Consider the following 27,179-nt stretch of genomic DNA (forward strand, 5'->3'; position numbering starts at 1 on the left):
ATAGTTTTGATGTCTTCAGTATTAACGTACAGTGCAGACAATAATAGAAATAAAGAAAAACCATTTAATGAGAAGGTGTGTCCAAACCGTTGACTGGTGCTACAGTGTCTTTCAGTACTAAAGATGATGCTGACACCTTGTGTTGAGGCAGAGCAGTAATTGAAGTGGATTTGTGACTTCCATTTGTTAAAGCAACTTGGGAAATAATGTGACTTATTTCCTACATAAAGCATGGCAGGGATCGTGTGTTTCCCCTTCGCCATGATGTGAATGACACTATTTTATATTTAGCAGCAGTCACTGTCTCCTGTCCTCTGGGCTCCGGGGTCACTTGAACGTCTCTGCTGGCCCCGCCCCGTCACGCCCACCATTCAACGCCGCTGCTCTCCGCCGTGTCTCCTCCGTGTTGACGCCGTCCATCCTAACCTCCATCTGCCAAAGTAAATTCAGACCAACTGTGTAAAAAGTGCTCCAAACATGGCTTACACGACCGCGGGGGGAACTAAGAAGAAGGTCTGCTACTACTATGACGGTATGGGACACCCGGAGTCTGAACGAGGAGCCTTAATTGGAGCATGTAGCAGGCTAATGCTAGCCGTCTAGCTAGCTGGCTGAATCTGTTGTCTTAACACAAGCTAGCTAACGAGCAAGCTTCCTGCTAGCCTTAATGACAGCGTTTGAATGGCCTCTAGGGCGCTAACTACTGTCACCCTGTGAGTTCACTGGTTTTGAAAGCGTGTAGCTGAGCTTACATGCGCCGTGCAATGTACGTAGAGCAAGCGAGAGCAAAAGGGAGTGTAAGCCAAAGATTCATTAACGTTCAAGATGGTGTAATTAGCAGGGCGTGAATGCGCTAAACAATCTAATCCCATCTCGTTCACGTTTCAGACATAGTTGCAGGCATGGGCTAAGCTTTGTGGACCAGTTCTTTCATGTGGACCCGGAAGAATAGATGGAAATGATGACAAACTCTAAACCCAGAGGTTCAAAGTTGCATTTTTGTAAGCCGCAAAGCGAAATGTGGAACTATACCACAGCACAGTGTGCTCAGGCCACTCGGGCCTAATTGATGCGCGGCGGACTGAGAGTTTCCGCCTCTTTGGGTCCAGATGAGCAGAGTTTCACAGCAGAGGAGACCACCCTGAGCCACAAAGTGGACCCGTGGCCTCCCCAGGGGAATCACTCAGCGGTTCAGGTCAAAGAGGACGTAGTCAGTCACCGATCTGCTGAGCAGTCTTTCCTGTGAATTTACTTTGAAGCTGTGCCAAAAGGTGTCACTCAATGGCCTACTTGCCATTACATTGTATTCACAGCATCAAAATAGTCCCTAACAGGTGCATCATTCCCTCCTGTTACTGTAACACGTGCTAAAAACTACAGTGCCCACTGGGTTTAGGAATCCACCTCGCCTTTTTGGAATTTTATTGATACTCTATTGGGAAAACATACAAAAATGACACAGCAGTTACCCTAATGCCAAAATCCCAGAGCAGAACGGCACATCGGTAGAGACTGTGGTGGCGTATATAAACTATTTGTATGTGTGTTTGTAGCTCATGAGATATTACCAATAATGGTAGTGAGATCAATGAGTAGTTGCCATGGTGACAAAGGGTAGGGCTATCCAGGATGAAATAGTGCAAAGTTGTGATCTACAAACATGTTAACAGGCTGAGTAATGTTAATAACTAAGATCTATCCAGCAGACAGGGTAGGTCAGTCAGAATGGAGAGAGACAACACTGACACATGGGGGATTTTGGTCTTTTTATGGCGTTTGCTGCAGTTATTTAGATATTTGAATGATGATTTGATATGATTGCAATGTCAGTCCTGGTATTTTGTTCACTGTAAAATGTCACATGCTTGTTGATGTTGTCTTTAGTAAGCAATGTTTCCACCTTCCTGGGCAGCATGTCCATATCTCTGATTATTATTTCTCAAAACGTAATCAACTGTAACTGTATTCTGAGAGCTCCATTAGTCATCCCCATAATGTTGTTACAGCACCAATATGGAGATGTGTTTAAATCAGTGTCCATAATATTGTGATATATACCCTCTTTATTATTTACTCCTGACTGTGGTCTCTAACTGCTTATGTTTCCCTTACAGGTGACATAGGGAATTATTATTATGGACAAGGGCATCCCATGAAACCGCATCGTATCCGTATGACTCACAACCTGCTTCTGAACTATGGACTGTACAGGAAAATGGAGATCTATGTATGTTTCTAACTACTACCAACTGCTACTGTTACTGTTACTCTTCTAACAGAATGTGTGATGTTCATAAATTAGGAATGAAGATGTAGTCGACCTCTTTTCTCCCTTAGTTTTCATCCAGCTGCTTTGTCTTGTGTTTCAGAGACCCCACAAAGCCACAGCAGAGGAGATGACAAAATATCACAGCGATGACTATATCAAATTCCTCCGATGCATACGGCCGGACAACATGTCTGAGTTCAGCAAGCAGATGCAGCGGTGTAAGTAGTGGGTGGGCTCCTCGCAAGGGGTTCTCCTCAGAGCTACTAGTGACAATTATTGCCATTATCTATTCATTTTTGCAGATGAATCACCTAATAGTCAAGATGACATCTTCAAAATGAACACAAATGACTACACTTTGTGAAAGTGTCCTGTTTCTATTTGAAAAGTCAGGGAAAACCCAATGACTGTATCAATGACTACCTCTACATGCACACCAGTATTCCACTATTATTCTGACTATAACCTTATTTTCAATGTGATACAGGTCATGTAAACATGATATTCCGCTTGGATATCTAAGTTTAGCCTTTCTTCGAATGTAGCATTCTCCAATTAAGACATGGGATATGCCGATTTTTATTCACACATTAGAGGCATTCTTTGAACTTATTACTTATTACTATACAGCGCATTCGCAGAGCCTTTCCAACAGTTTGTGACACTTCCTGTTTACAGTCACTGTGCGTGACCGACTAGCCGACAGTTTACAAGGCTGGGGTAGAAACGCATGGCCATAAGGGAAGCCCACATTTGTAGTGGGGAAGAGAAGCATGCACACTTTTAAACATTCTGAAAGACTTGGATATCAACAGGTCTTTGAATATGCAGATAGCAACGCAGAGCTTTTCAAGGTGGTTCAACTAGTCCACCACTGCTGGAAAACAAAGATGCAAAATGACACAAAGCATTTTACTTCCATATTTTGATGTGGTAAACGATGTGTTAGGGCACCATCTCCTGTCAAGCACAGCTGAGAGCTGGAGAATGCAGAGCTGCATGTTAACAGGATATTTGTGGAATATTCCTGTTCATTAGCTATGTAAACAGCTCAGTCATAGCTCAGTCATTTTAAAACAGATAAATATGAATGGAATATTTTGTACGTGTGAAAGTAGTGTGAAAGAGTTTCAGTAGGAACCCTGATCAGAGGACACAACAAGCTGTTCTTCTTTTGATCGGCTCAGATCGCTAATTCATCAATTATTGTTGTACCCTTGCAGTCAACGTTGGAGAAGACTGTCCTGTGTTTGATGGCTTGTTTGAGTTCTGTCAACTGTCTGCTGGTGGCTCCGCTGGTAAGTTCGAAGAATGTAGATGTATAGAAGATTGATAGATGTAATCACCTGGAAACTAACTGTTAAGTACACTCACAGATGTCTGCAGGGTACACCATTCACTGAGCACCAGACCATTAAGGGTTAACACATGCAGGGAAACACATTTGCACTCACATTGACCTGCACAAGTAACCTAGTGTCACCAGCCCAGCTGGCCAGCATGTGTTTGGACTGTGGGAGAAACGCACTAAATATCTCTGTAGGTAGCGTTACATTCTCTGCACAGAGACGATGTCAGACCTACGACCACATTAGAAATAATGACATTTTTTAGCAAGGACATCATACTACAGTGCAGACTATTAAACCATATTTTTACTACCACATCATTTTTGGTTATATCAGTCTGTTTCAAATAGAATATGTCACATCATTTGATACACAGTGATTCATTAGTATTACAAATGAGTTAGAAATCTTTTCATCATGTAGAAAAGAGCTTAAGTAGTCTTTATTGCAGGGATGCTGGAGCTGTCTGGGACTCTGCAACTGTCACTAAGAGAATTTCATCTTCATGCTTTTGAAATCTGAATCTTTTAGAAATGTTGACATTTCCAAACCAAGTCTAAACCAGTCTTTGAATTTTGCACTTTCCAATTTTCATAGTTATAAACTATAATAAAGTTGCAAATACAAAAATGTCCGGCATTAAACATTAATGCCCCTAAAATCTCAGTTTCCAGCATAAAATATCAATGACTAAATAAACAACAGATCAAAACTATAGTCAGTATTGTGTGTTATGTTACTATGTATGTGGCACACAGCATACTAACTAATCATGGTGGGAAATGAGTAAAGTATAGTTTAGATCTGTCATATTGGTGATAAAGTATCAGCCATGTACATATTTACTTACACCTGCACAATGTCAGGAAACCAAACGTGTGTTTTCTGTCGTGCCACAGCTGGTTCAGTGAAATTAAACCGACAGCAGACGGACATTGCAGTGAACTGGGCTGGAGGACTTCACCATGCGAAGAAGTCTGAAGCCTCTGGATTCTGCTACGTTAACGACATTGTGCTGGCCATCCTTGAGCTGCTCAAGTGAGTTTTACCAGCAGTTTGAAACATTTTAATTTCCAGATTGGCAGGTTGTCCTTCCTATAAGTACAGTGTTAATCAACCAATGTATTGTTTGTACTTCTCCCAGCTGTGACTGTGTTGTCCCTCTCTCCCAGGTACCATCAGAGGGTGCTCTACATTGACATAGACATCCACCATGGAGACGGAGTGGAGGAGGCCTTCTACACCACAGACAGGGTCATGACTGTGTCCTTCCATAAATATGGGGAGTACTTCCCTGGAACTGGAGACCTCAGGGTGAGCCCCAGTCTTTGCTAACGTTGCCTCCCTCCCACTGGTAGTATTTGGGTGTACATCATTTAGTGCTGGATCTGTTTCTCTGTCTTCTACTCCATTGTGCATCATTGTATTTAGGATATTGGAGCTGGAAAAGGCAAATATTATGCCGTTAACTTCCCCCTGCGTGACGGCATCGATGATGAATCATACCAGCAAATCTTCAAACCTGTGAGTACTACAGTTTTGGCTTCTGTTAGCTCACTGCTGGTGAATATAGTGGAGCGTTCAGTGGCTCTGGTGAATCTGTTGTTCTTTGTCATGGTAAAACAATGAAAATATACTCATACCTTTGCGCATTTAAAATCTAAGTGAGATGGCAGGTGGTTGGATGGAGTGCATGCTATCTGTCAACACTTCCTGAGTGTGACTCGTGCTGTGGCCGCACAGGTGATGGCCAAGGTGATGGAGATGTATCAGCCCAGCGCTGTGGTTCTTCAGTGCGGAGCGGACTCTCTCTCAGGAGACCGCCTTGGCTGCTTTAACCTCACCATCCGCGGTATGGGTACACAGTAGATAATGCTAACTGAATGATGACCGGAGGTCCTCACCAACCTCACCACGCTGGAAGTGTTTATTTTGTGCCTCTTGCTTGTACCAGGCCATGCCAAGTGTGTGGAGTACATGAAGTCCTTCAACCTCCCGCTGCTCATGCTGGGCGGAGGAGGATACACCATCCGCAACGTGGCCCGCTGCTGGACGTACGAGACAGCTGTAGCTCTGGACACTGACATCCCCGACGGTTTGTCACTGATTCCATATCGAAATATCAATAAATGTGAAGGATGCTAAAAGGAGCATTGTTGTGTTCAGCACTAGAATGATGGCAGCAGACCAGAGCAGCACGTCTCAACCCTTTTTAGTAATCCTCCCTGATCCCACCCCTACTTTAACCCTCCTCCACAGGCTTGATGCAGAGTCCTGAACTGTTCAAACTTTCATTTTCACTTTGTTTTATTTAATCATAAGAGAAGATGTTGAGATGTGGCTATTTTCCCGGCAGGATGGGTCAATCACAGCCTCCGCTGCTTTGATTCTTTTTGTAGTCTGTCTTGGAAGTTTTTATGGAGCCTGGAAAAAGTGAACTGTGGCTAGGAATCGAATCAAGTACAAGCACCTCACTTAAATGAGATTTTACAAGATCTGATTAAAAATGGGCTTAGTGCTGCATTATGCTACAGAGTAGTATATTTGCAGTGAACTGACCAGTGTTGCTACAACAACATCCAGTTTAGGAATAGAGCTGTGTTTTGGTATTAAGGTGCCCCACAGGGTTACTGTGGGTGTCCCTCCTTCCCAACTGATTGGAGAAGTCTTAACAAGCTGAACGTCCAGTCCCTGCTGCTACAATAAGCTGATATTTAATGTTAATGGCAGACTGACTGTGTATGAGCCAGTTGGAATTAATGTAGTTTAGTGTTGTGTGTGACATCGTTTTAGTGGCAAGGCATTAAGCTGTATTGAAATCTCTAAAAGTTATTATTAACATTCACAGAGCATGTGTAGATTTGATTCTTTAGTGTAAGGAAATAGTTTTGTATAACAATGAGGCATCATAATGAACATCAGCTTACAGCTAAAATGAAAAGACAAATGAAATATCTGCTGCACCTCTCTGGCTTGGCTTCCCTTCAGCCTGTGGCGCTGGAAATGGCGGGCGGGGGCGATGGTGTATCTGGGGCTTGGTTGTTAGGGGATACTACACGACTTCACCTCTGGAAAGGGACATCCTGATACCCACCTTTACTTGGAGGGAGCTGACTCAGCAGACTGTCTGTTCCACTGCGTGTGTGTAACATAAAGAGAGAGGATGTAATCACAGCCTGTCGAATGGGCCAGCAGTTCTCTTAATGGAATTGCAGGACATTCAGTGACCTCCCCACTCCCTCCAATCCATACTCCCCTCAGTGATGATCAGTGCAGATAATAGAGCCTCAGTAAATCATGTTAACAGGTGTGTTATCACTGCTTCTTCATTCCAAACGGCCGATCACTTGACATGTTGTTTTACCTGCAGCATATAAATCTCTCTCAGCTGTGTTCATCATACTTAGTTTACTTTTCTCAATGGTGTTTCTATTGCAGAACTACCATACAATGACTACTTTGAGTACTTTGGACCTGACTTCAAGCTGCACATCAGCCCCTCCAACATGACCAACCAGAACACACACGAGTACATGGACAAGATCAAGTACGTGCCGTTGTCATCCAGGACTGTTTCTTAACAAAGCTGCAATGGGTTTTAAAAGTCCAAGGAATGATGATGATTACATTTACTGATGAATATTCAAACATTTTGTGATTACAATCTTGGGGTTTAAATTCAGGCCCTTTTCTTCATCAGTCATGCTCTGAAATGGCTTAATGTGGTGTGCTGGAAATTCTTCGCTTAAGGTCCCCTTATTAGCTTTTTCCTGACCATTCAACCATGTCCCATGGTCTTCTTCGCGGCAGATGGAGTTTTCTCAGTATGTCAAAACATACTGAGTGACATACTCAGTACTACGTCTTAATCTTTTTTGTCAAAAACTTCACAGAAATATGTCAACACTTTTGATGGGGTTTAAATCCTTAAATGTCATTGTCCAGTTTTTGAATGTGATCCAGCAGCCATACCTAGACTGCTACTACTCAGTGAAGATGTGCTTCCATATTAGTCGTGTTGCCGGAGGTGGCGTATGGAACCCGTGCGTAGCAAAGCCTACAGATGACAGTTTGTCCGTCGCTGACTCACAGGGAAGGCAAAATATTGTCACACTGGTGACTTCAGGAAAGGATTTTCCAGTTCTGTTGTTTCTCTGACTCTGGCAGAGGCCGTCATAGTGTCTCTAAAAGTGCAGTTGCAAGCAAATGGTTTTTCTCCTATGGATACGCACAAGTAAGCAGGGCTGGAAAACATCCTGAGAGTCTTTGACAACCAGGTTACATTTAATCAAGTTCAGAAGTACTGACAGGCACAGTCTGAAAAATCTCGACTGGTTTTCATCACTTATTTTAGTTTTAAATGAAGCTGACAAGTGAAACAGAAGAACAGACCAGGTTGCCTACATCACAAACGTTCCAGGCTACTGTCACAGCACTACAACATCAGATAGAACAAATACCCCCGTGTCCATGTAGAAGTGGATTTGATGGTGTTTTAAATGGAGTTACCTGAATGTATTGGCTTTGTGTGTGTGATTGTTCAGGCAGCGGCTGTTTGAGAACCTGCGGATGCTGCCTCACGCTCCTGGGGTGCAGATGCAGGCCATCCCAGAGGATGCTGTCCCAGACGACACTGTGGACGAGGACACAGAGGATCCTGACAAACGCTTATCCAGTAAGACTGCCCTTCATCCATCCATTATCTATACCGCTTATCCGTCAGGGTCGCGGGGGAGCTGGAGTCAGTCCCAGCTGACTTTGGGACTTTGAGACAGACAACCACTCACACTCACAACGATGGGCAATTTAGATTCACCGTTTTACCTAACCTGCATGTCTTTGGACTGTGGGAGGAAGTCAGAGTAGCAGGGAGATGCACAGGGAGAACATTGCAATGTCCACAAGACAGACCCCTGGTTCAAACCTGGATTCAAACCTGGAACCTTCTTGCTGTGAAGTGCTAACCACTGCATCACTGTGCCCTGCATATCTTATGTACTGTATAAATTAGTATTTTTAAAACCTACTTGGATCAGGAGCAGTTGCCCAAAAGATCACGTTGCAGCCATTGCAACCTATTTCGTGGCTGCTGGCTGAGGTGATCTACTGGACCAGTTCCACTACTTTTTGTAATTTTTCACCCAAACTATTTAGAAATAGGGCCCATGTTTAAAATGGTGGAGTTATCCTCTAATGTAGCCATGCTCATTTCCTGCCATGATCATCTTTGCCACAACAATCTTTGGACAAACACATTTTACCATTGAAATAGATACTTGATTTCATTGTGTTGTAGCATTGACTGTAGAGTGTGTAGAAACTCTGTTCCCGTCAGCACCACCCAGTGAGCAGCTTATGCCATAGCTCCGAACATGTTCAGTCCCAGTAGAAGTAAGAGAACAACAAAAAGCCTGATCATACCCATGGATTGTTGCTTTTTCTTGTTTTATACATCTAAGGATCAAAATGTTCGATGGCTGTGGTTCCTGCATCCGGCCACTCCTCCGTCTGTTCATCCTCATATTGGCTGAGTGTGGAAAACAGGCAAAAGATTCAAAGCTATTCTAAGTTTGACAAAACTGTTTTAAATCATGCAGTGCCACCATGACGTTCTCATGCTCTCTCAAAAGTTAAAATAGAGAAATACAATACGAAGCAAAATAGCAAACTGTGGTAAACAGGTCATGGTTAAAATGTACAAACAGTGGTGTGAACAGCTCCTCTAGCATCATTCTAGCGTCGCACATGTGATTCTGAGTGAAATGTGTTGACAACTGTTGGATGGATGGCTGTGAATCACACCGTGTTTTGTAATTGCAGTCCGTGCCACAGACAAGAGGATAGCCTGCGACGAAGAGTTCTCCGACTCTGAGGATGAGGGCGAGGGAGGCAGGAAAAACGTAGCCAATCACAAGAAGGGAGCAAAAAGGCCCCGAGTCGACGAAGACAAGAAGGAAGCAGAGGAGAAGAAAAGCGGTGGGTGTTCTCAGCATGCCGTTATTCCACAGTGATGAAGTGACTGTTAATTGAGTTCTTTTCGTTCTCCATCCCAGAGATTAAAGAAGAAGAGAAAACAAAGGACGGCAGCGCTGAGAAGACTGATTCAAAAAGGTGACAAGCTTCTCTATTAATTTGGTCAACAAGTTTTCACACCCATGTTCCCAGAACACTTTTCTTTTGTGTCATACTTTAAAATGAGTTGAGGCCTGTGTCCCAGCTGACCAGCAGTGCTTTGTAACCTCTGCGGTAATGGGTTCTGTAAACCTGCTTTCTGTAGTTAGGGAAGAGGATTACAGAAGATGGAACTACAGTGAAGCCTGGCTTATTTTAGGACAGGACAGGACTCATACATTTCAAGTATATGTGGTTACATAACAAATGATGTTTCCAATGTGTCAGTCACTGCTCATGTCCTCCTGAGCTGTGTCCAAAGACATACTGAAATGATGTGTGTATAATAAGAATCACAAACATATCTACACTGCTCACATCACATATTATCAGCAGCCCTGGTCTGTTACAGCAGTTAGGGGTAGTGTACTGTTTGTGTGGTTGGTTAGTCCTGTTGGTCGCTGACTATGGACGCTGTCAGCCGACTATGGAGGCGGCCCTGCATTCCAAAGGGCAAACTTTTCCTTTTCCCTCGTAGCGCGTATCACAGCTGCCCTTACAAAGTACGTACGGTTGCCTGCAGTATGCATTCAATTGGGACTTCCTACTTTGTCATAACATTTCACCTTGAACTTTGACCCTCCTGCTCACACATCCGTTGCAGTCCTGTCATGTCCAGTCATCTGTCTGCTGCTCAGTCCATGTGAAGTATCTTCTGCTGTGCTTGCGGTGTGTGATTGTGGGTCAGGTTAGCCAGAAAAGCATGCCGGCTAACGCAGTAGGACATCCTGGTGGTTTTCATACTGCGTATGACATCAGATACTATGTATTGGGACATAATAAATTGTCTATGTAGTGGAACACAGCCACGGTCCAGGTCGTTGGTGTCTGACAACAATCAATCTGTGACTCTAAATTGCCCGTAGGTGTGAGTGTGGGCGTGTGTGGTTGTCTGTCTCTGTGTGTGTGGTCAGTGTGGTCAGGGTGACCCCCGCCTCTGGCCAGAAGTCAGCTGGGACTGGCTCCAGCTCCCCCTGACGGATAAGCGGTGTAGATGATGGATGGGTGTCTTGGTGTATTTTCAATCTTTCAAATCGAGTGTTCTTTAAGGGTCGAACTGTGCTAATGATTCACTGTTTCTTGGATACTGTCTCAAATGGAACGCAGACAACCACCTAGTTATTTTGGCCATGAAGCATGTTTCCATTGCATCTGTTCCTTTTAATGCTTTTGATAGTGTAGCTGAAGGAGTTCTCTTTGACACTATTTCTGAAGAGAACTTATGATGGTCACTTCACGAGGACTACCTGCTTTGAAGTAGCAATGCAGTGCACCTTTGCCCCCGTAAAGCGTGGAAGAAGTCTCCAGCTGAGATCACCTCTCGTTTCTCTTTGGTAGTGTGAAGACCGAGCAGACCAGCAGTGCCTGAATTGTTCTTCTCACCCACACAACTCACCGGGCGTCTTCCCGCAAGGATGCAGCTCCTCACCGAATCACAGCCAGAAGCATTATATTTATTACGTCTTTCCCTTTTTCTACTTGGAAATCTCCTGTGAATTGTAAGCGTCTCTCTTTGTGTAGTGATTTTTAGTGGACTTCTTGAATCCACCACTTGAATTTGCCATACTTTGTCCTTTGATACCCTTTGAAGCGTTTTATTCCAATGTGCTCGACCTTCTGAAGGAAACCTCGTCTTACTTGTTTTTAGGCAACTGTGGGTAAACCTGTAGATGAACCTATAATGATTTCATGTCAAAATTTTAATATTTTGCATTTGTCAATAAAAATTTTATACAATTTCCTTGAAATGTGTATAACTTTATTAATAAACGGGTGATGTGCAATCATTCAGGTAAACCACATCAGCACAATACACATCGGCATTTAAATATGAACACATGAAGAACATAAAATGAAAATAAGTATGAAACAGGAGTTTATAGCTACACAAATGTATAATATTTGAAAAGCCTATAGTGTTTTTCAAAGCTTCATTTGTTGCTTAAACTGATTTAAGAGGAAAATAGTAAATCTGTGAAGTGTGTAATGAGAAGATGCAGCCTCAGGGTGGCGCTCTCACCCCACAGATCTCATCTCAAGCTCACAGCTGGGGTGTCGAAGCCCGAAGGTGCTCTGCAAGCATCAGTGCCGCCTCATCTTCGCCTCGTGTCCGCACACGTGGCTCCGTCCGGTGTGACGCCTTCAAACTGTCAGACAGGCCTTCAGCAGGAGTTGATCCTGTGTGGACAGGAAAGGCTCAGGCTGAACACTCTAAGCTAACTGCTCTTAAAAAAAAAGCTGACGACGTGTCGCCACCAGCTCAATGGTTGTTCTGAATTGTTTCCAGGTGCAGAGCTTGGGGCTAAGCCGGCCTGGGGGCCTCACAGGACGGACACCGGCCAAGGCTGAGGTAGGATGCTGCTCCAAACTGTGACGTGTGTTCTGACTGCCAGACAAACTCTGCACCAAGCTCGTGGCCTCAGTCTGCTGTCGGGCTAAGCTCTGCATGCATGCTTGGGTCTGAGCAGCTGCACCCCACCCACTGCACACCACCCCCACTCCAACCAGAGCTTATGGTGGAAACATTCACATCTGTGACATCACATGCAGAGATGTTTGGTTGTACACGTCTGAGTTTCTCATCCGATCGCTGAGCAGCGTGTGACTTATTTGACAGTTGCAGGTTCTGTCTGCTGTGTGATGTTTTCATTAGATATTGGCCCAGTTGACCTTTCTCCAATGGAATACTAGTAAATGTCTCAAACTGAGGCAGAGAAGTGACAGTAGTGAAGAGTAGAGGATTATTAAACTTCAGCAGATGAGATGGGTACAAGCACTGATCTTGATATGTCATCAGGTTACACCGATGCCCTATTAATGATTTATTTACTCAGACAGTCTGTAAAAGGAACAAATTCAAGTGTTGTAGATGTTAAAGTTTCTTTCTATGCTGGCAGGTCGTTTAATCTATGGCAGCATGTCATATTCAATATGATCATTATATTTGTAGCATCACTTTCCTGTGAGAATCACATTTCTCTGAATCTCTCAATCAACTCAGTCAATCAAAGCAGCCTGTTTCCAGCTGTTTCATTTTCCAGCTGATCCAAGAGGGTTTGAAATGGTTTATTAAGCTGAAGAAGGAGGAGAATTTTACACTTTGTCCTCAAAATTCATACTCCAAATCATCACATTTGGAAATACAAATGTTTCAGTGGCTAGGAAAGGTTGTAATTAAAGTAACTAAAACTGTGAGACAAATATTGTGGAGTAAAAAAGTACAATATCCGTAGAAGTGGGGTGGAGTGGAAGTATGATGTTGCGTAAAATGGAAATATGTCAGTATGAAGTGAAGTTCAAGTACTTCATATTTGTATTCAAGTGCTGAGTAAATGTACTTGGTTACATTCCACCACTGGACCCTGGTGGACCTGCAGGTCAGACTTCAGCACTGATCCCCTGACTGACCTGCAGCATGACCATCACACACACCGTCTGCAGCTTACAGTGTGTGTTCACTCTGTTCACTAGTTACTCTCCAAAGAGTTTTACCAGCTGTGTTATTCATGGGGCCATGGTGTCCCTGTTCTACACAAACAGGCTTGTAATCAAGCCAGTTTAGTTAGTTTAGTTTTACTGTGGCCAAAAGTATGTGGACACCCCTGCCGTCTGTTAAATGTATTCATTTATTCATGTAGTCATTTGTTTGTGGAAAAGATGAAAAATGTGGCACAACAAGAGTCTACATGACATCAACCTGCCGGAAGCTGCAGATGATAATTAGCTCGTATGGCTTAATGTGGCACAGCTACATATTTACATGATGTTAATGTGAATTGTTCTTTCTTAAAAAATAAGAAGACAAAAGACAGAAAGAAAGGCTTCAGTGGACTCTGAGTGATGCTGAACCAGGCTCATTCCAAAGGTCAAGAAGGGACCAAATACTAGAAACTTTAAGTTTTCTTTTAGCTATAATGGACAATTCGTTCATGTCTAGACATTAGTGTCCTTCCACCTTCGAGTCAACAGTTTGAGTTTGACCCTTTTCCTGTACCGACGTCGCCGCTTCCTGTCCTCAAATCCAGCTGTGGAAGGACTTGACTGGGCTGCACAGAGCTCTGACGTGAACCCCATCCAGCACCTTTGGGGTGAACTGGTAGCAGGCAGGTTCCAAAAGCCTTCCCAGAAGAGTGGAGGCTGTTGTAGCGGCAAGTAAACGCCCGCTGTTTTAAAGTGGCATATTCAGCGATCACATATGGGTGTAATGCTCGGGTGTCCATAAACATTTGGCCACGTAGTTTAGGTTACAATTAAGCTTCTCTTCCACCCCCCTTTTTTTTTTTTTACTACCCCTCGTCATCACATGTGAAAATAAAAGTAACACCCCTGGATCTCGTCTTGAAGGCACAGAGCTGCTGTGGGCCAAATAAACTCCACAGAACGCCCCAAGCCAAAAAAAAAAAAACCCACCTTCTCCGGTCTGTGACGCACAAATAACGACAGATGCGGCTCCGATTTTATTCACATTTATTTTTTTGCTTTTAGTGTGCTCACAGAAAATTAGAACACCTTAAGCAGAGGAGTTTAATAGCAATTTTTTGTAAGCAAAGTTACATTCCATCTCTAAGTCAAACTGGTCAAAGCTTCTCCAGTATTTACAAAAGGAAAAGAAAAAAAAAAGAGAGAGAGACAAGATGCTACACAAACATTTGCATCTGATAGATTCCTTAAATTTTTGTCAAAGACCACTGAAAAAGCATTGCCTGCTGTAATCAAAAAAACATACCACAGTATATAAACAGTTAACCATTCCACTTATCACAGCTTGGTTTTTGAGTTCAAAATTGCTTAAGAAGGTCTTCCGGGGTGACTTTTTTTTTTTTATGTGTGTTGTTATCTTACAAAAATGAGCGGGTGGAAAAAGAGCTGCAAACTTCATGTGCTTCTTGAGATCAAGATTTCATTTTGTACAATAATCACAGTTAAAAACACCCCGCCTATACATACTTACATTTTTATTAAGGTCATGAAACCAACAATAAACAATAAAGCCTATACAACTTGTATTTCTACTGAATCACTGACTGGTACAGCTAATGAGAAGTGAAAAGCTCCTATGAGTTTATATGTTTTCCTAAAAACTATCTCTGGGTTTTCTGGTCGTCTTCTTTCCTAAAGGACTTAGTGTTGTAAACTGTATGGTGTATATAGACGCTGGTCTCATAGGTTGTTTTTTTTTAGACTACTCTTTTCATAATAGTCTGTGGCACATTTCTCAAGCCCCTTTCTCCCCTGCCCTCCCTGAACTCACCCCCCCCACCCCCTTCATTTTGCAGCTCAACCCCCGTCTCCATCATACCGTGGGCATGTCCATACCATTTTGTTTACATTTTGTATAAAAATTCAAAAGAAAAAAAAAACTTAATACTGATGAAAAAATATATGGCAGAGTGTGGATGTGTTTAATCGGGTGTACGTATCGAAGCCACCCACCTCTCTAGCCCGTTGGAATGGAAGTAACAATGGGCCGAGATGGGTTTTGTGTAAAGGGGGGGTGGAGACCAAAAATAAAAAATAAAGAAAAGCTTTAAAATATCCCTGGTTGTAGACAAGTTCTTCAAAGCCAGGACCTGGCGTCACTCCAACATACAAGCAGGGAAATGTCCTTTGATTATCTTTTTTCTCCTTTATTCAAATTTCTTCCTCCTCTCTGAACTTACTCGGCTGCCTCGCCGGCTGCGGCCGGAGCCTCCGCTGACGCTGCTTCCTGTGAGGCGGGGGCGGCCTCCTCTGTTTTAGGTGCCTCCTCGGTTGGCTTCTCCTCCGCCTTTGGCTCCTCTGCCTTTGGCTTCTCCTCCGCGGGCGCGGCCTCCTCAGCGGGCTTCTCTGCTGGTGCCGCTGAAGCTTCGGCCGCTGCCGTCTCCGGCTTGGCCTCTACCTCCTCCTTGGCCTGCTCTGCGGCAGGTGCGGCCTCCCCCTCGGCAGGCTTGGCCTCCTCGCCGGCGGCCGCTGTCTCCTCTGTGCCCTCCACCTTGGCCTCCTCTGTGGATGCTGCTGGTGCTGCCTCCTCGTTCTCCGCTCCCTCTCCTGTCTCCTTTTTAGTCTTCTTGAAGGAAAAGCCGCTGAGCTTGAAAGACTTCTTGAAGGAGAACCGCTTCTTCTTCTTCTTGGGGGTTTCGTTGCTGGTGGAAGGTGCGGCGGCGTCCTCTGCCTTCGCTGCCACCTCTCCCTCAGCAGGAGCAGGAGATGCTGCCTCTACCTTCTCCCCATCGGCCTCCTTCTCGGCGGGGGCGGCCTCGGCCTTCTCTGCCTCCTCCTTGGGGCTCTCCTCGGCCGTGGCGCTGCCGTTGGCCTGCACCTCCTCTTTGCCGTTCTCTGCTGCCGCAGGAGAGGCATCCCCATTGGCTTTAACATGGCCGTTCTCCTAAGGAGAGAAACAGGGGCTGTTAATGCCATCAAGACTCAAGCTGGACACTGCCACTGATGGACACCAGGGGCAGCAGACACCATCAAATCAGCAGTGACAAAAGCACTCTCACTCCAGCCCGGAGAGAGCTTCCTCCTTCAAGAGCGCACACACTTGAAACGGAAATAACCAAATAACAAAACAGTCATGTTTTAGATGAAAATGCAAAATGAAAAAAGGCAACATGCTCCCTGGTCTTTGTGCTCTAGCTTTGACTCCTGTCCTGAGCGCAGTGCCTCCACTGGATCGCAAGGGGTCGGTGCCTATCCGCTTCAACGGCGGCGCGCCAAAGCAAAGCAGCTGCACATTAAAGCAGCAGATGCTGATTAGGGCAGCAGATCACGGAGAGCCACTGTTCAAATGGATTTCCTTAAATTGTACCAAATCGAAACGGGTTCCAAACTGTATGTATTCCCCAAAACCCCTACTGAAAAAAGAGCAACTCTCTCTCTCTCTCTCTCTCCCCCCCCCTCTCCCTCCCTCCCTCTCTCCGGGGCGCACTGCTGGCTCTGAGCCTCTGTCTCCCCTCCTGTGTGATAGCAGGCTGCCATCTCCACTTTCTAGTCGAGCATCTGTAACAAAAGGAGCGGTGCTCCGAGCGCTCACTGCCTTTGTTGGCGTCGTGCGTCTCGTCTTTTTCAGCAATTTCCACATTACGATCAAGAGACTTCATTCGAATTTAAAAGCTGTTCATTATTATCCTAAAATTATTTTTTGGGAGTAAATCTGCCAGTCAACCATTCAGCACAAGAAATCAACCAAATCCTACTGTTCAAAGTGACTTTATCATCCAAAGATCCAACAAAGTAAACGCAAATTTCGTCAAATTTCCTTAAAATATCCGCAAACATAGCGCCCAGATTTCCATGAAAAAAAATAAATATCAAAGGATCAACTGTTGCTCGTGAACTGTAATCTATTCAGTATTAAAAACAAGTATTTCCACTCAGCTTAAACTCCCACAGCGGGTCTCCATTCAATCTATCCACAATTACGCACGGATTGCGCCCTCGGAGCGCAGCCCCCTCCAGGACGGCCAGGTTCTCTCCTGGTGGATGTGAGGAGCTGGGTGTAAAAATATAATTTACCTGTCCATTGGTCTTGGTGGGTGAAGCAGCAGCCTCTCCGGGCTTTTCGGCCGCAGTTTCAGCCTTCCCAGCTGTCTTGGACAATTGCGCTCCCATGCTTTTCGCTCCAACAAAGAAACTCAACCGATCCAAAAAACGAACAAAGACCCACAAGCCTCTTTGTTGAAACTCAAAGCTCCTCGCTGTTGTCTCCCTCTCTCTCTGCACAAAGAAAAAGTTCACAGGGGAAATGTGAAGCAAAGTCCAGTTAGAGTGAGGAGGATTTTTCAATATAGCAGGAAAACGCTGGCAGGTAAGGAGAAGTAATAAAATCCCAGATTGGTGGCCGTGTCGCTGTAGACAGGCTGCAAAATGGAGAAATTTCCCTTGTTGCTAATAAGATGCGGAGTCCAACGCCCAAGTGAAGAGATGAATGGGCGCTCCTAGCGATGACGGCACCGCACTCGCATCCAGCCAATCACAGGCTCCGCTCAGAGCGTGGGCGGGGCTTGGGTAAGGGAGTGAACAATAGATTGTAGCGCTGCGTTCACGGTACGCAGGAATAATCAAGTAATAAATAAATAAATAAATCCTGTCACTGGACTGTCATCTCAGCAAACCAAGTTTGGTACACATTTGTTTTGTGCTCAAAGGAAAAGTGTCATTACTCAACCCAAATGTCCAAATTTGAAGGTTTTTGTTTCATTGTCAACTCAAGGTCCACTTACAAGTTTTCTGGAGCTCTTAAATATAACATTTACCCACAGGGTATGGAGCTTGTGCACAGCAAGCTGATAATCACTGTTGAAAAAATACATTTTCGGGACTTATCAACCCAGATACATCAATTTAAATCAATAGGATGGTATTTGTTTTTTCTATTTGATACATAGTTTGAACGTACTTTATCCTTTGCTCACCTAAATATGTTTCTCTGAATGGCTACGCTCAATTTATATTATCTAAGAATTTTGGACCCAATTCCAAAACTGACATGTGGGAATCCTTCCTGATCCCTAACAAGCAAGAACTAATTTTAAAAGGGGCCAGTGGGCAGACTGGATTTGACTAGATTTAGAAGGTAATAGATTAGGACCCCACCCTATTCTGATTAGACTGAATATTAAGTCATTTGGAAGGGGCATGACTTGAGTCTTGGGCTGAGAGCTGGTCATCAGAAATGTGAACCCACAAAGACCCGAGAGAGTCTAGAGTTTAGATTGTACAGGAAGTCAACCTATGCAGTGTTAAAACGGTAAATCGTTGTTTCACGTCACATCTCTTGTGGACAGGGCCCACAGATGGTCTCTATGATGAAATCACAGATCATTCAAGTCTCTTAAAGTTGTCTTGATCCGCATTCCCAGTCAGGCGCTTGTATCTACAATTTTTTTGAGTGTGCCTTGAACGCCGCATTGAGGACAGTAGCATCAACTGGTTGTGGCCTCAAATGTTCTGCTATATAAACCACACATTTCACTGAGCTTGCTGTACTTACCAGGATTGTAAAATGTATTTAAACTGCTCTCGAGGTTGATAGAATAAGGTCGATATTCACCCTGTCACTGATGATGACATAATCACCTGCACCAACGCCATTCTAACCATTCAGCTGAGCATGTCCTGCATAGTGAAACAGAGACCAATTCAGAGTGAGTGAAGATAAAACCTTTGTTAAAAGATGATGATCAAGAAACTTTCTCAACAGTTGAACAAACAGCACCCCCTCTGCTGCTACCAGCAGTTGGGAGCGTACTGGGCGCGGTCTTGTTAATGTTAATGACCATGATGCGAGTGAGCGTTCAAACAGATTTGCAATGCAAATCCTTCACACAGACAGAGCCAACTGTTCTCTGCAGCGCTGCAAGATGAGACACGGAGACAAGCACACCTGATGTTATCACGCCCACGCAAAAGCGGGCCACTCTCACCTGCACACTACAACACCTGATGGAGCCTCTGTTAATGGCCGGTGTAGCTGTCCATCTGCAGTCACAGGCCCATTAAATCCTACTCGCTATCAGGTGAGAGAATGACTTGGATTCCTGATGATCAAATCCACCACAAAACACCACAAACTGGCTTCAAAACTTTTAAGGAGGAAGACAATGAGGTGCTGTTTGAAAGCTCCGAATAAAGGTAGTAAGTGGATCTCGAGTTAGATTAGATGACAACGATTAGACTCAAAACAAATACGTTTGTTTATCAAGTATCAATAATTATTTCAGTTGAGTTTTTAAGCAAAATCGGCAGTTAGGATTCTTTGTCTTTTATAACTGAAATAAGTGGGTTTGGACCATTGGATTCCCAGAAAACAGAACTGAAACTGCTCCATGGTAAGGAGCAGTAGTTTTGATGTAAAATGTCTCCAGAGGATGGACTGTCCCAACAGCCAACAGCCATTGCTGATGCTGTTGCGATTGTGAGTTTCGGAGCAGTTTGAAGGTTCTCCGTTGAAGTTGCTATACGCAGGGGAGGTGGTGCAGTTTCCAGAGAGAACACGTGGATAACGACTTATTGTTGTGCTAATTACGGAATATTCAGTATCAGGTGGGAAGGAGCTTTTCTGCCACTGAGCTGCTCAACCAGCGGTGCGATGCTGAGACACCAGGCCGTCATGGCGCAGTGATGATGATGATGATGGTGAGATCACATGTGCTAAGAGACGTGTCACTGGGCCAGTATTTTCATTTATATGTTACTTTATACATCTCACTGCACTACTTCAGCACGTTCGGAGTCAAGCGCGGCGACCCGGCAGTGTGTTCGGTCGTTACAGATAATGCTACACATCTGTGAATAGAACTGGATTTAACGCACATAATGAGCTAAAGGAAAGCCATCTGGTTCTTTTATCCGTAAACTGTTGCTCTAAAAATGACCATCATAGTATACGTAGATGGTCGACCAATTAAACCAATTTTACAAAATCCCTCTGTTGCCTCCCCCTCCCTTTATTAAATGATCATAGTTACTAGTGACATTAAGGCTTAGATTTGACATATAATGCATACAAATATTAAACGCGTCATGACCTTATGTAATATGTTGGATTGCTTCTATCAGACAGGCAGAATGGCCCCGGCCTCCCCCAGCTACACTATCAAAATGCTGCATGTATAATAATGCAGCATTGATGGTATAATCCACAGAGGACACCACGGCCGTTCTGCTGGATAACAAGCACTTCTGATACTTAAAGCACGTGTGCAGCGCCTCCTCTTTCACGATGAGCTAACCTGTAAACAAAGAAAGCGGTGACTGGTGTGATCAGCAGGTCCTGCTGTCAGGGGCACAACACCAATGATGTGTTGACTAAACACACTTTAGCAGTTTGCCATCTTACATGAGTTGTCAGTAAACGCATCAGTAAACAGGAGTTGGGGGGGCGGGTGGGGGAGGGTTGCATGTGACTCTCCCAGGAGGAGGAACCATCCTCCAACCAAAACTCCTACATACACATACATTTAAAACAGGAACCATCCAATGAAAGAACAAGCCTCCTTCTTCTTCTTGGCAGTTGTGGTTGGTACAAAAACAGTAGTGAGACTCTACTACTAGCTCTAGTTGTGAAGAACATAACATAACATAACATAAGACATTTGGATTTTAGTGATTTAGAAGCCCAGTGGTGCAGTAGAAGTGAGGTGCTGTACAATATTAACTGTCAGCCAATCACAGTGTGACTGCGGCGTAACGGAAATGAACTTGTGGAAGTCAGTCAGTGTGTTTTGTTCTTCTTTTTAATAGTGTCGTAAACATGTCACACCGAAGGCATTTACATTTGGGTGATCTGCACAGGACAACCCATAACAGCCTGAGCATTAGTTTTAAAGAACACGTCCACCTTCTTTAAAATGGTAAAAGCCAAATTGAAAAAATCATTTATGCTGAGACATCCAGTGTGAGAGGTGCAGTGAACTTGACAGGGGAGAGATGGGGGTTTTACGGCCACCTTTGACTGAGAGACTGGAGAACATGCCATCAGTGGATTTGTTGCCTCATTACGAGGAGACAGATAGGGAATCAGCCCAACAGCTCTGAGTGTTCGGACAACTGTGTGAACACTAAGGGAGTCCGCATAAACAGAAGAGAAACCGTATTTGTGTGACCATAACACCACTGGACCTGCACTCTTCCATGCAAACTGAAGCGACACACGATATGTTGACAGAACTCTGTTTGTGTTGGGTAGGGTGTGTTCTCCAGTGAAATCTGATACAACTGATATCATCAGATTGAAGCGAATAGGAGGTGACCACTGTCCCGTGTCCTACGATGCCGGCTGTGTTATACAAATGGCGAAAGAAAGTGGGATCACTTTGCACTCTAGTGTTTTTTGCAGTCCAAGCAGCCTCTAGCCAGGTTTCTATTCAAATGTAACGCTATTTTTTTTAAAATCTGCTGCCATGCTCCGTCTCTTCAGTCGAACAGATGCTTCAGTGGACGTTGAAGCCGTTATGATTTGCTCACTAAGTTTGTTCCACGCACATTGTTCCATCCTGCGTTTATCAGTGCATCAACTTTTCCATCTTAGCGGAGTTGCTAAGCTGCTCATTTTCAACCCCTTTCCTACAGGATTTCTCTCATGGAACGGCTCATCTGTCACACCTGGCAAGTCAGTCCCACATAGAAGAGGAAGTTCAACCTCAGAAAAGAATAGAACCTTGACAGGCAACCTTGTGAGGTTTGTGGGTTTAGGCTACTAAAAATTAATATTTTGCCTTTCTTTAACTGGGCTTTATTATTTGACAAGTTTGTTACTGGTCAAAGGGTGTCTGTTCAGAATGGGTAGATCGCTTGGACTCCATGAACTTCTCATGAACTGCTCATCCAAAGAGACTCCTTCCATTTGAGGTAGTTAGTGACAGAATCTGGATGACATTATGCAACCTACAAAACATCTTTCTAATACAAATAATTGGCCTTGAACATAGTGTTTTAGGAGACAAGGTCGAAAAAGGAGGTGGTAAGATTTTTTTTTCTTTCCACTGTTCCTTTCTTCCCTTCCTGCTAGTTCTCACATTTTGTCTTCCAGCTTCACGAGCCTTGCTCGAAACACTGTTCCTTGCTGAGGAATGCCAGAGTTCACTTGACCATGGTCCGTGTTGTCCAGCAGAGCAGGCAGAGGACAGGGGGAGAGAGTCGGAGGCACTGAGTGATGGAGCTCTGTGAATGGTGTAGCACAAAACAGCAGGGAGGAGCCCGCTGACCTGTCTGAATGGGACAAGGACGGGAGGAGAAAGGAGGCTCTTTAAAACTCAATCTGGCCAACCGTAAATGTTTGTCCACAGCTTTTCTGCTGTCATTACAGGAATGCTGTTAGCAGGGCCCATTGTGCCTTGTGGGAATAGGCTGACTGAACCTGGCCACTAAGACTGGAGATTTGTCAATGTGCTTCCTATACAATAGGTATAGGAACCGAACACTCAGGCCCACACAAAAGCTGCCGAAATGTGATCTTCTTTTTCATAAGGCTGAGTTTTGTGTGAGAGGGAGAGGTAGCTGCTTCCGCTGGCTTGTGTAATTGCAGGTCTCCTCTCCCCACTGTGGATCTGGCCCCGGTTCCTGCTCCTGTCGCTTTGTTTCTTCCTCGACTCAGGTCCCCCGCCCTGGCTGGGAGCGTTCAGGGAATATCTCCTTCTGTTTTGGGTGTGCCTCTGTACCGACACAGATGGCGATTCAGGCACCCAGCGTGTCAAACGCCACGCTGGGCTTATCGCTAGCGGTGACTTCACTGGCAGTGACTTCATGCTCCACACGGCAGGCTTTTATTTGCACATACCACGTGTTTGAACAAAACAGGGGCTGTTTTGCCAAGGGGGGGGGGGGGGGGGTCTGATAAGAAAGAGGAGGGCTCGTCTTCCCGCTCTACCTCGCTGCTGTGGCCTTTCATTTTATGATTAGCCGGTTAACAAGCAGCGTCTGAGCACTGCGCTGAGCCGAACCAGCTCTGCCCACATCTGTCAGTGCAACCACATCTGTGCACCATAGAAACCCAGAACCAGCTTAATTCAATTCAATTCAATTCAAAGGTGATTAGGTCATTAGGACTTTTTAGCCAATTATGAATCCGACTCGGCCGTGAGACAACTAATGGGATCAAGTTGGATCCATTCTGTTCCAGTCTGGCTTTGTTAAAACATGTCTGGCGTTTGTGACTGACATCGATGACTGACAATGTCACTTGTATATCACCCAAGGGAGACATACCGGTGAATAATACACCTCCAGCTCCTCCAGCTCTGTAGGCACCACGGTCCTGTATGCCTCTTCATCCAGGATCTCACCCAAACTGAGACCTTTTAATCCTTTTTTGGCCTTTTCACCACATAAGTCACTGAATAGAAACAGTGCAACCTGCTGGCTACTGCTCATGGGTGTTTTGGTTCAATGTGTTTTCCAAAAAATACATTCTAAACTATATCATTTTCCGATTTAAAGAAGGTAAACTCAACAGGGTTGACCTCGATCTCGTCAGCTGCTTGTGTCACTCGGTCCTCCCACATGTAGAGATATCTGTCTGCCACCTGCAGGTCATGACTGCGTTCAGCTATATGTGAATGCAAACATACAGACAGAACATGCAGTGGGTCAAAAGGTCGCCATTGTTGCAGTGCACATGTGTGCCCATGGACATATGCAGACTCTGTAGTTTAGAGCGCAGTGTGAAAGCCCACATCCACATCAAGCCAAAACATTAACCTTCATCACACTTCCTGTCTGACCGTAAATTCAGTACAGACAGTATGACCTAAAATGTCAAACATTTCCTTTAAAGGAGCCTTTCAGCGCATTTTAACTTGAGTCTTATCTTTGTTATTTCTGCTGGTTATCATAATATCATAACATCACTACCGAGTTAAGCGCAGAGATCTGAGAACATGGCAGCGTCACTACAGCGACGTCTGACGAGACCAAAAACACGAGCAGTAGCCGTGAACATGTTATGAATAAAACAATTTAATCCAGATGATCTAAACCACTGATGGATGAAATGAACCCCAGGTAAATCAAGTTTATCTGGAAGAGAAAACAGACACTTCTCTTAAACCCACTCCACCGTGTGAGTGTGCATGCCAGTGACCGTCACCTGGAAGTAATAGTCACCCTGCATTCCAACACTACTGGGAAGTGGTTCTCATTAGAGAAGTCCCTCGCATTCAGAGTGGGCATCCTCAGGCTAAGAACCGAAATCCGTTCCCATCTGCAGTTTTTCAGCCTCCTCAACCTTTGTCCGACAGCGTTATCGTTCAAACCGCAGAGCATGTGACTGTGATGTGTTGTTGATTAAAGGGAGGCCTGCAGTCAGAGAGAGAAGTGAACGACAGATGCAGAATCCATCCTGTGTTTTGATAAGTTCGCTACATGATTCATTGTTCCCCCTTTTTAAGGATTTAATTTAAAGCAGGCCCACGGGCAGAGAGTGAATGGCGGCGTGTCTGTTCTGTTAGGTTGCGGGGGGGTCAGACTGTTGTTTGTGCGCGGTGATAAGACTTTTGTCTGTGCAGATTGCTGCCTCAGCACGGACTGCGGCCACAGGGATGCCACTGGCTGACAGATGCAGCAGAAGCAGCATGTGTCTCGCAGAGTGGATGTTTGGTCTGCCAGCGCGCCACATGCCGAGCTCACACACACACACACACACACAAAAAAAACCAGTCCACAACAACCGCCGTCAGGTCTTTATTTTATCAGAGACGAGGCCGATTACTCCACTATCAAGTAAAATTGTCACGTTGACACTCATGAGACGTGAGGATAGTTTTGGTGAAATGAATGAGGCATTTGGAGCTGCGTTTTTAAAACAAGTATCTTTTCTGTCAATCAATCGACATCTTCAGTTATCAACCATGAATAAGATAATACTAATAATAATGTAATCATTTCCCGCATTGCTCATCGCAGAAAGGCCTCCGCTTTGTTGAGATGATCAAACCCTGATCTCAGTGCTACGATAAAGGCGTAAGGTTGTATTAATAAGCAGCCACGCTATGTCATGTACTGATCAAATAGAAGGAATGCCATCTGAACAGCAGTCTGATGGGCAATGTTTTGACGCATTTCCTTTGTGCCATAGCTCAAGCCTTCATCTCCCCGGGTGATCGCACTGGGCGGCGGACAGAATTGCATAGTGACAGCAAGGCTTGTAAGGAACCAAGCTGTCCGCTGGTGATCGGATCATGATGGCGTCTCACACAGAAACTTCTAGGGATTGGTAAGACTTGGAAGCAGAGCAAAGCGGTATCTGTCGGTATTAAGGGGTGTGAAAACCTCATATAAAAATCACTGATTTGATACGAGATCCTTGAGTTCTCAGGGCACTGGTTCCAGCCTCTCTCCTCAAAGGCCTGGAAAGACTGTTTACATGCCTACAGCCGTGCCTTTGATCGTCCTTTTTGCCAGTTGCTCCCAATTAATGACGCACGTGTGGCGAGAACGTCTGACCCCTGGCTTCAGTAAACAGGACTGCCGCTGTGTGTGCTGCATTAGATCAGCAGCATTTAAAGCAGGAATTTAAGGGGCAACAGGAACTGGACAGAAATCACAACTGTGACGCCTCCTCAGCCTTGATCATTGCAACTACAAGGCATTCCTATGGTGTCAGACCATTAGTTAGAGCTATTATTAGATGCTTTTAAGGGTGTGCTCCCCTTTAATGGCTCGTTTGGTTGATATCTAAATATGCCTCTTCATCACTCTTAATGATCATATTAGCTTTACTGTCATATATTACATTTGTCTGGGGGTGGTTTGGACCACACCAGCCTGATTGAAGTTCAAATTTAAGTTCAAGTGTGACCATTTTATTAACATAGTGCACGTGTAGTGTGCCTGATGTGTGACCGGATCAGAGGTTATCTCCATTAGAATGACTGTAAGCGTCCCTTCCAGACTGCCATATTTACATAGAGCTGACTGAAGGCAGCATTTCATGTTGGAGGCACCCTGCGTCCACTTAAATAAAGAGCCCCCTTCACTATTGTCAAAGTAAATAGAAGGAATAATGTAGCACTTAAAACCTCCACTAACCAAATTCCTGGAGGAGGAAGCCCTGGAAGTCGAAATGACGGAAGTACGGGCTATAAGGATTCTTGAATCCAAGAGTCTTGTCTTTGTCAAATATGTGCTGTTCTAATGCAGAAAGCATCAAAGTGCATTCTGTGTGCTGTTAAGACCTGGAGGTACATTAACAAAACTGTATAATCTATACTATTCTATATTGAATTTATTGCCCAAGCGCTTAGATCCTCAGCTTAAAGTTGAAGTGTGAAGAAAATCTTGCATTTTAGTCGTCATACCAGCACTTTACCTGAAAACGGAGTATTTCTCTGCGCCTGCCACTAAAGCCTAGTGCATGCTGTTGGTAGATTAGCCATGCCTGCAGCTGTTTACAGTGACTGCTGGAGTTAGCGATGATCCTCTGCCTAAATTATCCCTGGAAAGAGTCTCTGTCTTATTGAGCATCATTTTTAAGCAATGGTGCATTGAGCCATAATTGGAGCTGAAAAGTGAATGTAATTTCTCCCTCATGGCAGAGAACAGCACATTCTCTGATGATGATATCAGATGATGGCTTTATCGTGATTAGAGGAGAGGGAGCCGGCCGTGGCTCTGCCGTTTTCATCGTGTTGATGTCTTTGTGTGGACACGGCAGTAATCACAACAGAAAGAAGAGGATTTCTTTTCTCATGTAAAAGGAAGTGACCTTAGGTTTTCATTTCCACACCAACATGTTCACTCTGATAGTTTCGGGTTTCACGTCCTCCCGCACGGATGAGTACTGTAACGTCTGTAACACACTGAGGCCGTCTGATTTTTCCATTTCCAGCTCTGAACAGAGATGCAGTGAGGACATAACAAGCGCATGTCAGCCTAGCTGTGGGGTGGTATGGTATACCTGAGCTCAGCTGTGT

At 44.5% G+C, this 27,179-nt stretch overlaps 2 protein-coding genes across 2 annotated transcripts; one reads left to right on the forward strand and one right to left on the reverse strand.

The window, feature by feature from the left end:
- The first annotated feature begins 395 nt into the window (after nucleotides 1-395).
- Nucleotides 396-11,530, forward strand: LOC139217556 (histone deacetylase 2). The gene is made up of 14 exons (XM_070848898.1): nucleotides 396-532; nucleotides 2,115-2,227; nucleotides 2,370-2,487; nucleotides 3,493-3,567; nucleotides 4,518-4,656; nucleotides 4,791-4,932; nucleotides 5,050-5,142; nucleotides 5,362-5,470; nucleotides 5,573-5,713; nucleotides 7,057-7,165; nucleotides 8,163-8,293; nucleotides 9,439-9,594; nucleotides 9,672-9,729; nucleotides 11,128-11,530. Exons 1-14 carry the CDS (start codon nucleotides 478-480, stop codon nucleotides 11,156-11,158), a joined length of 1,470 nt encoding a protein of 489 aa, XP_070704999.1. The 5' UTR covers nucleotides 396-477; the 3' UTR covers nucleotides 11,159-11,530.
- Nucleotides 11,531-15,066: 3,536 nt separating this feature from the next.
- On the reverse strand, nucleotides 15,067-17,511 carry marcksa (myristoylated alanine-rich protein kinase C substrate a). The gene is made up of 2 exons (XM_070849405.1): nucleotides 17,284-17,511; nucleotides 15,067-16,153 (listed from the first exon to the last, which is right to left on the reverse strand). Exons 1-2 carry the CDS (start codon nucleotides 17,377-17,379, stop codon nucleotides 15,446-15,448), a joined length of 804 nt encoding a protein of 267 aa, XP_070705506.1. The 5' UTR covers nucleotides 17,380-17,511; the 3' UTR covers nucleotides 15,067-15,445.
- Between the last annotated feature and the right edge of the window lie 9,668 nt (nucleotides 17,512-27,179).

Source organism: Pempheris klunzingeri, chromosome 18 (assembly GCF_042242105.1).
Source record: "Pempheris klunzingeri isolate RE-2024b chromosome 18, fPemKlu1.hap1, whole genome shotgun sequence".
Taxonomy (NCBI): domain Eukaryota; kingdom Metazoa; phylum Chordata; class Actinopteri; order Acropomatiformes; family Pempheridae; genus Pempheris; species Pempheris klunzingeri.

Excerpts from the sequence above, each read along its gene's own strand:
- LOC139217556 (XM_070848898.1), top strand. The coding sequence starts at position 478 with ATGGCTTACACGACCGCGGGGGGAACTAAGAAGAAGGTCTGCTACTAC. Across the intron at positions 533-2,114 it reads GGTCTGCTACTACTATGACG|GTGACATAGGGAATTATTAT; the intron begins GTATGGGACACC and ends TTTCCCTTACAG. Across the intron at positions 4,657-4,790 it reads GCCATCCTTGAGCTGCTCAA|GTACCATCAGAGGGTGCTCT; the intron begins GTGAGTTTTACC and ends CCTCTCTCCCAG.
- marcksa (XM_070849405.1), bottom strand. The coding sequence starts at position 17,379 with ATGGGAGCGCAATTGTCCAAGACAGCTGGGAAGGCTGAAACTGCGGCC. Across the intron at positions 16,154-17,283 it reads CCACCAAGACCAATGGACAG|GAGAACGGCCATGTTAAAGC; the intron begins GTAAATTATATT and ends TTCTCTCCTTAG.